Source organism: Rhipicephalus microplus, chromosome X, assembly GCF_043290135.1.
Source record: "Rhipicephalus microplus isolate Deutch F79 chromosome X, USDA_Rmic, whole genome shotgun sequence".
Lineage (NCBI taxonomy): Eukaryota > Metazoa > Arthropoda > Arachnida > Ixodida > Ixodidae > Rhipicephalus > Rhipicephalus microplus.
The window spans coordinates 144650907-144663846 of NC_134710.1; the positions used below are offsets into that span (position 1 = coordinate 144650907).

The following is a 12940-nucleotide window of genomic DNA, read 5'->3' on the forward strand; positions in this document are numbered from 1 at the left end:
GTGAGTGTGCATAACATTTCTACTTGTGCTTACTGTGTACCGCGTCCGTCCGCCTCGTAACGTTGAGCTAATTTTAAAGTGGCATATCAACCTTCCTCATTCGTGCTTCGCATATCATCGACTTCCACGGTACGTTGGATCTGCCAATTTTATTTATGTTGCCGTATTGAGATGCGTAGATAGTTTGCAACTGGATGCTGCGATTGTTCTCATTTTATTTTAGCGCGATTACTTCACGTTCAATTTAAACCTGTTTTAAAATGTTTCCCTTTCGTCCTTCTGTTATAGGATGATACCTCACAGTGATCACGTGCGTCTTCCTTTATCAATGCATTAACTTTATCTGCAGTAGTATTGGCTTTAAGAAACCTGTCGAAGTGGGCAGCACCCGGGCCAAAGAAGGGTCTGTTTTTTAGTAGAACATATCCTGTAGTATAATTTGCCGCAGCGTGCCAGTTTACGAACTCCAACTAGAACTGCATACCCTCTTACGTTGTGAACGGCTAGTTCATTGCTTTCATAGCGGCGGGTTTTCATAGGCCGGTGAAATTCGACAATCTTCCGACGTTTCTATTTTTTTATGAGAGCAAAACCCGGTTTTGCAGCTTTGTTGCCGTTCATGCGAGGCCCCAGTCGCTTGCCACTTTCAAAGTGCCGGTAATGCAAGATGCCGCGGATAACGGCGATAATTTTCAGCCTGAACGCTCGTGTGTGTGCGCGCAACCTCGTATTCCTGAATGGCATTGACCGCTGATGACGTCAATGCACTCACAGAAAATGTCACGACCTCTCCAAGCTTCAAAGACAGCTCGTATTTGTCACAGACGCCACTGAAATCATTTTTCTGTTGCTCTTCATTTGCTTTCTTTGTCATGATCATCATTTGTTGACCCTTATTTGGGCATTATGCTCATAAGGGGGGGCAGCATTTAAATTACATATATTTGAACGAATAGCTGTAACAAAAGACAAACTACGTAAAAAGTACATAGCACTCAAGACAAAACGAGAGAACAGCACCTTGTTTAGCGGGAAAAAAAGAGCTATAGAACGTAATGTTGGGAGGCAGAAAATAATTCACAAAAAATTATGGCGTATCCACGGAGTGAATGATGATGAGTGAGGCAAAACGTCCGTCCATCTGTCTGTGAATATGCTGTGCTGGCTACATCGGAGAGATGGACTGCCCTAGACCAGAAGAAGATTCGCCTCTACAGGAGATAGCCGAAGAAACGCTTTGTAGTAATCGAATGGCACTGTATTATGATTTAACAGAGTTTGACGTTCAAAAACTACCATATGATTATGAGAGATGCTGTAGTAGAGTACTCTGGAAATTTCCACCACCTAAGGTTCATTAATGTGCACCTAAGCGCACACGGACCTCAAGCATCTTCGCCTCCATTTAAAAAGTGTCCACCGCGGCCGGGATTCGATCAGTAACCGAGTGCCAGTACATCAACGTGGCGGGTGAGACAGTAACACTAAACCATAAATTTATCACGAGTCAAATTTTTGTTCCAAACATGCTCTAAAAACAATATTTTAAGAAGTTGAATTGTCGAAATTGTTTAGCAAAGTTCTTAGTTGATGATCGCCAGAATGTTTGAATATTTCAAAGGCATGTATTACGTGTTATCATAGCTTTATTAGTCTAGTGACTTTGGCCTATTGTCGATAAACTTTGCAGGGCACTGAATTGTTGTTCCTTCATTCGGTAGCGACTGTTTGCATGCGTTTTCAAAAAGTGTGCGTTATTCTCAGGATGCTATCGTATCATTGCTTGTGATGCATAAGCAAGGGAGGGCAAAAAGGGCGACGCAACATGGGTTTGCACCCCCCTAGATTGATTGATTGATTGATATGTGGGGTTTAACGTCCCAAAAACGGCCATATGATTATGAGAGACGCCTTAGTGCAGGGCTCCGGAAATTTAGACTACCTGGGGTTCTTTAACGTGCACCCAAATCTGAGCACACGGGCCCACAACGTTCTGCTGATGGTGTACACGAAAAGTGACGCGGCGTAGGCTATTGGCCTCCCAGTGACACAGGCCAATCACTGACGTTAGAATAGTAGCAGTATTTAGGTAGCGCCAGGTATAGAACGCTGCCTTTCGTTGATATTGTACTCCAGTGTGACGTTCGCGCTGAGGTCACATGACACAGAGCTGTCGAGGTGGAAATATATTTTCTCAGTCCTGCATGCACTCAGCCTATGCACGGGAACGGTCACCAATGAGAGCCAACTATGATCGAGCTCAAATGGTGCTTTCGAGCGACGTTGTGAGCCTCTAAACACACCTCTATACAGGGAGTTTCAAGAAATCTGTCCACTATTATTGAAAAACAACAGAAAGAAGGCATCAGCGTGCTACCTGACGTGTTGTGTTCCCTTTACTGTGCATAAGGCGTCTTCAGATTAGTACAAATAAAAATTATGGCAGTATTTATAAAAATTAACACAATTAACTTGTAAGAGCTTGCTCTGCAAGCTTCTTATTCTCGCGCTTTGTACGGCGGCTGCCAACGTGTACACCAGTGTTGCCAGTGTACGCTTCTTCGGTCGCCACTGACTACATCCTTTCCGGTGATTCCAACAGTGCTCACTAAATGGCGCGCTGCTGACCAAAGCGTTAGAGTGCCTCAACGCGCTCTTCCGGAACAGGGTGGAGACACTGCTTTTGGGAATATGTTCAAATGCTCGCGTTTGCTGGCATTTCCTGACATGCAGAAAGATTGCTTTATGCGAAATGCGTGGTCATTTGGCTCAGTTTATTCCTTCAGGCTGTATGGCTTGTACATATAATGTTCGTAACAAATACATGAGGAACTAATTATTGCGCACCAAGTATTACATGGCAAAATAATGACACTTTGAGCGTATCTATTGGTCTGTCTATCTCACTGTCCGCGTAAGTGCTGGTGCTCTCAAGGCCGATTGATTAAGTTGACGAGTACCAAAATTGCCGTGGCATGACAAGAGCATTCGAAAAACATAATTGATTACTCATTACATGAAAATGAAGACATGCATTTAATTCACGCCATGGCATACGCACGTGACATGGTCAAGGAGTTACAATGGCCATTTGGTGGACTTCATGTATACCGATATGACATGGTATGATAAGAGCATGAAAAAATATACACGACTGGTCATAACACGGAAACCCTGTCATGCATGTCATATATGCCATGGAATACATGATATCGGTCATGGAGCTCTTACAGTCGCTTTATTCACTTGATGTGTACCAACGCTGGCATGGCATAAAAGGAGCGTATGCCTAACGTGAATGACTAGTTATAACACGAAAATTATCTCATGCATGTCATGTGGGCAGTGACACACATGACACAATCATAATGTTCGAACGGCCGTTTTATTAACTTTATGTATACAAAATTGGCAGGGCATTATAACAGCGTAAGATGAAGATAAAATACCGGTAATAACACTCAAAAAATGTCGTGAATATTATACACGCCATGACATATGTTACCCGTTTGAGATCCTCTAAAGGCGGTTTTATAAACTTGTGGAGTACCAAAAGCTTACATGGCCTGATAAGAGAATATGAATAACCTAAATAGCTGATCATGACCCGAACACCTTGTCATTTATGTCATGTAGACCATGACATACATCACCCTGTCATGGAGCTCTAAGAGCCACTTTATTAATTTGGTGTCTACTAAAATTTACATCACATGATAAGAGAGCATAACTTCTATCACCGACTGGTCCGAACATGAAAATCATGCCATTCATGCCATGTGCGCCATAACACACATGAAAAAGTCATTCGGCTTTGTGACCACAAGTTTTGACATGGCATGGTAAGAGAGTGTGACTAACATAAATGACTAGCAATGAAAAATAAATCAGATTAGCTCCACTTCATTCGAATAGCTTAGTCTAGCGTAATCCAGAAGGTCTTAGCGTGACCACGCTCCAGCATTCACCAGACTAGACTATCTCAACTCACTCCAACTTCACTTGCTCGTAAGTTGAGTAATGTGGATTACCTTAATCTGGATAAGTCCGCATTGTGTTATTTTGTTCCAGCTGGCTAGGCAATCTGAACTTACACAATATAAAGTTTAGTATTAGCTTAATGCGCCTTAATCCGGGCAGCATTAACGTGGCCGCCCTCAGGCATCCAACAAGCAAGACAATCTCGCTCGAAATTGCTTGTTTGTTGTTAGCTATATGCAGATTAGCCTTATTCATTTTAATTCATACTGTTTGTAGCCATACTCAATCATCAAATTGACAAAACAAACTGAATTTACTCAGAATTTATTGTCTTATTGTGATAATGCTCAGTCGTCCGAATGGATAGGCAATTTCAACTTATTGATAGGAAACTTGCTCAAGATTAGCTTAGTTTAGATTAGCTTAACCTGCCCTAATCCAGATTTGATAAACGTGACCATGCTTCGGTTTCCAAGAGGCTAGACCATTTCAACTCACTCCGAATTCACTTCCATCTGATTAGTTTCATGTGAATTAGCTTAACCCGGTTTTGTGGCCATATTCTGCCTTCCAACTGAATAGGCAATCTCAACTCACTCAAAATTTGGTGTTTCAAGATTCATATGACCTAAATCACGCCTAATCGAATGTAATAAGATTGGTTTAATGTGACCATACGCGGCCACCCAAACGGCTAGCCATTCTCAATTCACGTTATGTTGACTTGTTCAGAATTAGCTTAATCTGGGTTTGTTTAGTCATGCTTAATCCAAAAAACATGGCCTAGTCTGGTCTAATCTACGTCATAGTTATGTCATCTTATCTTAAACCGAATTAGCATAATCCAACATAATCTCCACTAATATTCGCTAACCACACTTAATTGGTATCTATCAGTATAGATTGGCATCAACTAGCCTTAAATTGGCTTGTACAAACTCAATTATCCAGATAAACTGACTTAATTAACCTTTTTCTAAGCGTAATTTGGTTTAATCTCGCAGCTTACTTGTTACCAATGCGTGCCAGTGTTGATTTGTACCGTTTACTACTGATTGTTTTTACTATGCTTATTTAGCATGATCTTAGATTAACTCGTCCTAATTTAAGCTTGTCGGCAAGGTAGCTGAAGCACCTGTTCACTCCACACAGCTTAACGCTAAGCTTAACGTCCTCTGTAAATGTTGCTTCACGTGGTGATTATTGTATGCAGCTAGCAATACAAAGATTTTTTTAGAAGCATGCTCACTGCCAATGATTTGAAAAAAAAAAAACATGGCCACATGAGAGACAAGTCAAAAACTAACCGCGCATCTCTTGCTGAGGAGTGGTTGTGTGCCAATGCTAATTGTTGTGTTTCACTTGTGCTTCTTTTTCTTTTTTCGCTCGCTGTTACGACTGAACCGAAACATCCGCACGCCTTTCGCGTGTAAACTAGTACACAGTGGCACACATCAGAATGTCATAGCAGCCAAAGAACGGATATCAATAAGTCAAGAACAGCGTGTTTGCACCACCGTTCTAGCGCTTACCTATGCGCGCCGCCCTACACTTCGGAACCAATATGACCACCAGGCCACACGGAGTCTCAAAAAGTGTCTCCATCCTAGAAGCGGAGGTGCACTCATATCTACGCACCCTACTATTGTAGGCATTATAACATTACAAGGCGTTGGTTTACCGCTCGACCGAGTTCCCTCGTGCTCCCCTGAACGTGCGCCTTCTCAACGCACACGTTCATCACATCGAACATGATCCCTTCCTGACCGCAGCCGACGTGCTCTGCTTCACGGAGTCATCGAACGTTGGAAACATCATTGGGTTCGTTCCAGTCGTCTGAACCAAAGAAGCGGAGCGTCGTGCGTGCGGTGTCGGGATCTACGTCAAGCAGCCTGATGCGGCTGAAGATCTCGCGTTGGCAATAACCAGTCAGAGCCATAACGGGGAGTACGCCACTGTGAAGCTCTCATTAGAGATAGCAGTGATGGCCATGTACTTGGCACCGAACTTGTCAGAAAGAAATGTCACCAAGTACACCGAGAAGGCAATGCATGCATACAGGACCGAGTTCAAACGCAGTCCCTTCGTACTCGTCGGATATCTCAACATTCGCTTCATGCACAGCGATTGGCTAGTCCAACACATGATGTCACGTTACACTCTCCTATGCGAATCGTACGACTGCAAATGTCCCACCAACATCAGAGGCCCCTGTATCGACGTTGCCTTCTCGAGCTTTTCATTGCGTCTCATCATCGATGAATCCTTGGCAGCATACTGTAGTGATCACATAGTAATAATCTTTAAAAAAAAACGAGTCCCCGAGCTTACGAAGAAACGCCCTTCTTATAATTTATGGTAACGAATCATGGGGGTTTATAGCGCAAGGGCCATTGGTAGCCAAATCCACCCGTGGTGTATATATAATGTATGTAGTGCATGCATCATAAAACAATCATTTTTAAAGAGAAACGACGCCCTGAGCTAATCGAGTGAGGCCCATTTTGTAGTTTTGAAAGTAACATCTCTTGTGTATATAAAATTTTCATCAAAATGTTTATAATGCATCGAAATGTAAATTAATAAATATGGCGTATGCAATCAGTATACTTTTATATATACTGATAGAAGATGTGTATGGAGGGGTCGTGTGTTACCCGATCATCTCCGAGCAAGCTCTTCTAACATCATTCACATCGTGGATATGGCGGTGATTTTAACTATTGGACATAAGTGGGTGAGTCGAATGGGCGAATTCAAGTCCTTCCTGCAAATAACACACAGCCACTTTGAAATATTGCAAAGGCGACCACTCGTAATCTACGCGGAGCGATGAAATCTGGATAATTTATCAGGCTAAATTGAAACCAACACACCAAACAACGCAACAACCATTCATTTTGAAAACGCCTTCAATGACGACACAATTTCCCTCGCATCGGGGTAGGAGGATAAGTGAGCGTCGATTACCGGCCATGCGACAAGAAAGCGCTGGCACGGCCCCACCACGGTGGTCCAGTGGCTAAGGTACTCAGCTGCTGACCCGTAGGTCACGGGATTGAATCCTAGCTGCGGCGGCTGCATTTTCGATGAAGGCGAAAATGCTGTAGGCCTGTGTGCTCAAATTTCGGTGCACGTTAACGAACCCCAGGTAGTCACAGTTTCTGGAGCCTTCCACTACGGCGTCTCTCATAATCACATGATGGTTTTGAGACGTTAAATTGCACATATCCAAACGCTGGCACGAAATGAAGTATCTAGATTGACGGTTGATAATGACGAGGGGAACAGTGCTGTCATTGAGGGCGTTTTCGAAGTGAATTCTATGCGTGGTTTGATGCGTCAGTTTCGGTTTCGCTGGCTAAATTAGTCAGATTTTCTCGCGCTGCGGTGATTAGTGACCTCTTTTCGAAAATTTGAAAATGGCTATGGACTATTCACAGGAATGACTTGAATTGACCAATGTCACTCGGCCGCCTATTTTTACAGAATAAAAAGTAAATTGGGCTAATTTTTATCATTAGTGCTGTAATTGTTATTTCTACACACCTGAAGATACCTTCTGCATCAGCAAATAAAATGCCGCAGGTAGCACTCAGATACCTCCTTTCTGTAATTTTTCAATACCATGGAAACATTTTTTTGAAACAAACGTAGTGTGCTTGATAAATGAGTCGGAACACCTCAGATGCTGCTTCGTCAGTGTTGGAGCATTAGTCATCAGCTTGGCGTTATTGATATATCTGCTAATCATTTCTGTTTTTATAATAGCGATGATGGTTTCGTGATCAGGGCCAGTTTTAAGAAAAACCCCATGCTACAATTATTCGTAAAAGAATATTTCAGCCAATCTTGATTACAGCAGCAGCTTATCACTAATGAAGGCTGCTATCAGATGGCAGAAACCACTTACTAAAGGAGAGCTTTGTGAATTCAACCGACACGAGAACGTAACTGCGGTAGCAATGACATATGAATAATATCCAATACTTTTTTAGGATCGAGCGAACTGTACACACTACTTATGAATACAGTTTGCTTCTCGATTAACTGTCTAAGAGCAGTTATTCCTCATTTGAAAAATGGCAATTTTTAGTCTTTACTGCTTTTCTGTTGTGCTGTCGAAGTTATAACTTAGTTCCGTTGCATGTAAATGTATTAATTTGAAAAATATTGCAAAGGTGGAATGTTCTGCAATATTTCATTCACAATTTTGAAGGTCAATTTTTTATAGGTCCTAAATTACTAGATGTGATCGCATATAGTATAAGTAGGGCTCCGTGTTTTCAGACTTTTTTTATATTCAAGATCAAAGAGTACTCTACTACTTTATTTTATTATAGTTTTTGAAGAAATTTGTTGTGTGTCAGTTTGTTTCTCATAGTACTTCGAAATTCTGTGTTTACGATTGTTTTATATGTTGCCGCAATGTCTTCTTATTAATTTTATTTTCAATGAAAATGCTTTGCATTGTGGCTGATATAATCCTGTTTTTCCAACCTTTCATTCTTCATTCCTGTTCATTCATCTTTTTGGTAAGTCTGTTGATGTGCACTGCTGTGATCTCGCCAAAGTGTACTTTTTCTTGTACTAATAAGCTGCTTTTAAGCTTTTTCTCCCATCCTCGCTAAAAGTTTTAAATATTATTATTATTATTATTATTATTATTATTATTATTATTATTATTATTATTATTATTATTATTATTATTATTATTATTATTATTATTATTATTATTATTATTATTATTATTATTATTATTATTATTATTATTATTATTATTATTATTCATAAACTGTAAATAAAATTCTCAACACGAAGACATCTGAACACATCATTTGTGTTTTGGACGTCTCGAATGTTTGAACGGCCAATCACATACACATACAAAGACGAATATCTACTTGCGTACAAAAGACCTAAGTTTATTCGTAGTTCAATCTAAAATCTTGTTGTGATAAACGCAAGCATTCGTTACGAGGTTGCTTCCGTTGATAGAGGTGCGCTCCTTTCGATTAATGAAAACGCCCTTAGAACGTTGCAAATGCCCTTTTAAAATCAAAGCTTATTTGGGTAAATTAAAATTGTCAAAAAAATTACCTGCAAGTGTTTATTGGATTTTTTTATTTATCTGAAAACACGGAGTCGTAATTAGAACCTACTTGAAAAAATACGGTTTCTATTCAACGACCGCAACGGCCAGTTGCGCTTTCTGTGCCACTTCTAAACTTGCAAAATTCATATGTTCAGATGTTTTCTACGGGTAAATCCACTTCTATATACTACTGTTACACTAACACGTCGTTTTATTTAATAAAATACCTTGCGTCACAATGCTGACATCTTGAACTCCCAAAGCGCGCTACCTAAAGTTTTCTGCCTTATAAAAAGTCATTGTGTAGTGGCTATTTCGCAAGTGTACTTGTAATCCTTCCCCAAGAAAGTTTACAACGAGCTCTGGAGAGGCGGCTTTTTCAGCTTTCCCAATTACTGTGCCCCCTGCTTCACAATGGCCCGGCGTTTTTTTTTTCTTTCTACAAGTGCACTGTTACTTAGGCTTCTAGCTGATTATGATCAATTTGTAAATAAATTAAATTACTTGAACTTAAAAAGACAGGGACCAAAATTTTATTTAATAGTCCAGAGATAAATTATGAGGGAATACATAGTGCTTTTCATTGGGCAGGTGGCCCTACCCAGGACATAATCGGGAGGCTGTGATTTTCGGTGACAACTAAATCTCTAAAAGCATAAAGAACTTTGGCTATTCTTTGGAAGTATTCAAAATATATTCAATATGCAGATCATCGTTGCAATGTCAATGACAGATGGAATAAAAAGGCGCGAAATATTTAAAATAGGAAGCATTGTCAAAAGTGCGAGTTTGTATGTTCGTGTATTTTTGTTTTTTGAAAGAAAAAGCACCAGCGCAAATGTCGTAATATTCCTGTGTGTGCGTCATTTTTATTTGCAGAATCAATCTGCTCTCTGCTAGCTTCTTTTACTGTTGTTGCAGGGTACTTTGTGTAAAGATAAAAAGCCTTGCTATCTCGTGCGTCAGAAGGATAAATATTGTGAGCTTTATAACTGCTACCGCTCTGTCTGAACACGCATTTTATTGATGGGCTATTTAATAAAGGGCAAATTACAAAAGCCCTTCTCGCTATCTTTACAGCTGTTACTAATACGAATTCATGCAAGAGTGAGGGTGAATAAAAGGATTGGGGTTGTTTCGAGCCATAGATTTACGCAAGGATCTGTTCTTGTGCAAAGTAAAAAAAAAGGGTTATGCAAGCCCCGCACTGGGTGTGCCAAGCCTGAGAGAAGTACGGAGCAGGCCAGCCTTCTTTGTTTCTCTTTGGTTTTCTTTTCTTTCTTCCACATCTTGCTTTTTCTTTTTTCTAGTTTTTTAGTCTTTTTTCATTATTTGTATTTATTCTATCGTCAACAAGGCACTGAAAGAACAAGATGAAGAAGGCTTCTGTTTGGTGAGAGCGCGTGCTCAAATGATCATGCTACACGTGGGTCTGCCATGCTTTACGCCAAGATACGACAATGAGAGCAGCCCGGTCCTCCAAAGTTCTCCGCGCTCCGAAAACATAAATGCATTGCTTGTGCAATTTCTTCAGGGCAATCGACAAAATGTTGGCCTGATATAGGTCGTCCTGTAAAAGTAATACCTAAGGTTTTAAGCACCGAAAGAGCGATATGATTATAAGTCACGCCGTTGTAGAGGGCTCCCGAAATTCTGACCATCTATTGTTATTTAACGTGCGCTGGCACAGCACAGTACACGGGCCTTTAGCATTACGCCTTTGCCGAAAGGCACCTGCTGTTGTCTGGATTGAAACCGCGACTTTCAGGTCAGAATCAGAATGTTCATACTGTACCATGTTCAGGCCCGTATTCACTAACCAAACTTGGTCTTACCTCACCTTTTTTTGTCGGGTTCCTGTAATCTCTGCGTGTGTTTTAAGGGCACACAGTTGGTAGCAGGGTAAAATATAACTAGACTGGTTCTTGTATACTGGCCCACTTTGTTCGTCAAGCGCAATAAAGGCTTAAAACAGATAAGAAAACGTCGAGGTAAGAGAGGTTGATTTGTGAATGCGTACTTAAGTATATCAGATTGTCTGGGGCTTTTTTCTAACAAATAATTTGAACATAAGTTTGTGGGGGGGGGGGGGGGGACCTTGTATCGCAGCGGCCTTGGCTCAAGAACTCATTGTTAACCGTCATGAGCAAACGATAGAACTTACTGACACTGTCACTTTCTTTCAAGAAGATTTGTGCGTGACACGACAGACGCACCTGTTGTACCAAAGGGCTTGTCAGTATTACAGCAAAAGACTGGTTCACGCCTTTGATAGCCTAATAGGTTTAACGTTGATCTTGAGCTGGGCAACCGCATCGTTCGCAGTTTTTTTTTATTTCTTTTTATTGAAGTGGCCTGAAATGTGGCGGGACTGAGATTTACCAACTACAAAGTGCCCCTGTACAAGTAAGCCCCGAAAATTGTTTCGTGATAGCGCTGAATAGCGCTGAAAAGGGGGAATAGCGCTGAAAAGGTTCGCTAGCGTCAGAACTTAGTGAAAATTGGTCGTCATTACAGTTGGCTTCCCCGTCAGTCGGTCGCAAGCAGCTCGGTGCCGTCCGTTTGCCGCGGCGGCAGACTCGCCTTTGCGCGCTGCACTCGCACTCGCTCGAGTTAGTGGAAAAGGTCCGCATTACCGTTGATTTCTTCGGCGCTAGCTCCAAACCAGCTCGGCGCTGTTCGTGGCGGTGCCCAAGCGTACGCTCGATCTCCTGTTCGAAGTTCGCTGGCGGCAGACACTCCGCGTGCAGTGCCGTGTTTGGTCTCGCGTTCGCTTGCTCGAGCTGAACGACGTCGCTCGCTTAGAACTCGCCGACTTGTTAGCGGCATGGTGGGCTGCGAAGTTGTGGCTGCGGCCGCCACTCCTAAGCTGTTGCGCTACGGAAATCGAAATGAGTATTTGACGATGTGTGACATTACGGTGAAATTATTAGCATGTCATATCTCACGTATGTTTTTATTTCACCCTGCACGCATTTCTCATATGCATTCGTATTCATCCTCTGTCACGTATGACTCACTATTTTGCATACTTATTGTGCAGCCGGGGGCGCACACCGTGCTGGGGGCTGTGTGCGCTGGCGTCTGCGATGCCTGTCATCCATCTCTTTCGTCAGAGCAGCTTCAGAAGGACTGTACGAGATGTGAAGGTAAAGTTATTTGTTTGTGATATTTTATACGCATGTTTTTATATTAACTTGCACGTACTTGTCATGTGCATCTTCATCTTCTGCCACGTGTGTCTATTTTTACGATATTATTGTACGTGCAGCCGTGGGAACACAACACGCAAAAGGCTGCGTGCACTGGCGTCTGCAATGCCTGTCATCTATCACTTCCGTTGGAGGAGCTCCACAAGGACTGCACAAGATGGGACAACAAGGCTGGACTTGTACACTTCACCATGAATTCACTCAAAAAAATGGAGAAACTTCATGTGTAGGTAGAAAAATAAAAGATTTCAATGTCTCACTTTTGTCTTTCGCTGTTGCCGTGACTGCGAAAGCAGTTACACATAGATGGCTAACTACTTTTCCGCGTGTTCTTTTCAGCGCTATTTGCTGCTCACTGCGCAGAAAAACAGGCGAGAAAAGTATAAGGCCTGGCCGAAAATGAATAAAAAAACAACGTTTGAACTGGGGATGAAAAGTTCATCCGATTGGAGCATTTAAGTGGATCAACCGCTCGTCTGGCGAAGTGCAACTGTAAGGACTAACGGTTTCCCGGTAAGGTGTAAATGGGGGGATTAACAGTTGCCCTATATGGTGCAAGTGTGAGGACTAAATCTTGTTCCTTTGAGGTGAATTGTGGGAATAACGGTTACTCACTAAGGTGTAATTGTGAGGACTAAATGTTAGTCCCCTG

General features: G+C 41.8%; 1 protein-coding gene across 1 annotated transcript in view; it reads left to right on the plus strand.

Annotated features, from left to right (window-relative positions):
• The window catches only part of LOC119176929 ((Lyso)-N-acylphosphatidylethanolamine lipase), a 430246-nt gene extending 417762 nt beyond the window's left edge, over positions 1 to 12484 (plus strand). Inside the window, exons 7-8 of the mRNA XM_075877929.1 lie at positions 12120 to 12225; positions 12348 to 12484. Of these exons, the coding sequence (XP_075734044.1) occupies positions 12120 to 12223 (104 nt within the window). The 3' untranslated portion in view covers positions 12224 to 12225; positions 12348 to 12484. The remainder of the gene's footprint in view (positions 1 to 12119; positions 12226 to 12347) is intronic.
• Positions 12485 to 12940: the final 456 nt, after the last annotated feature.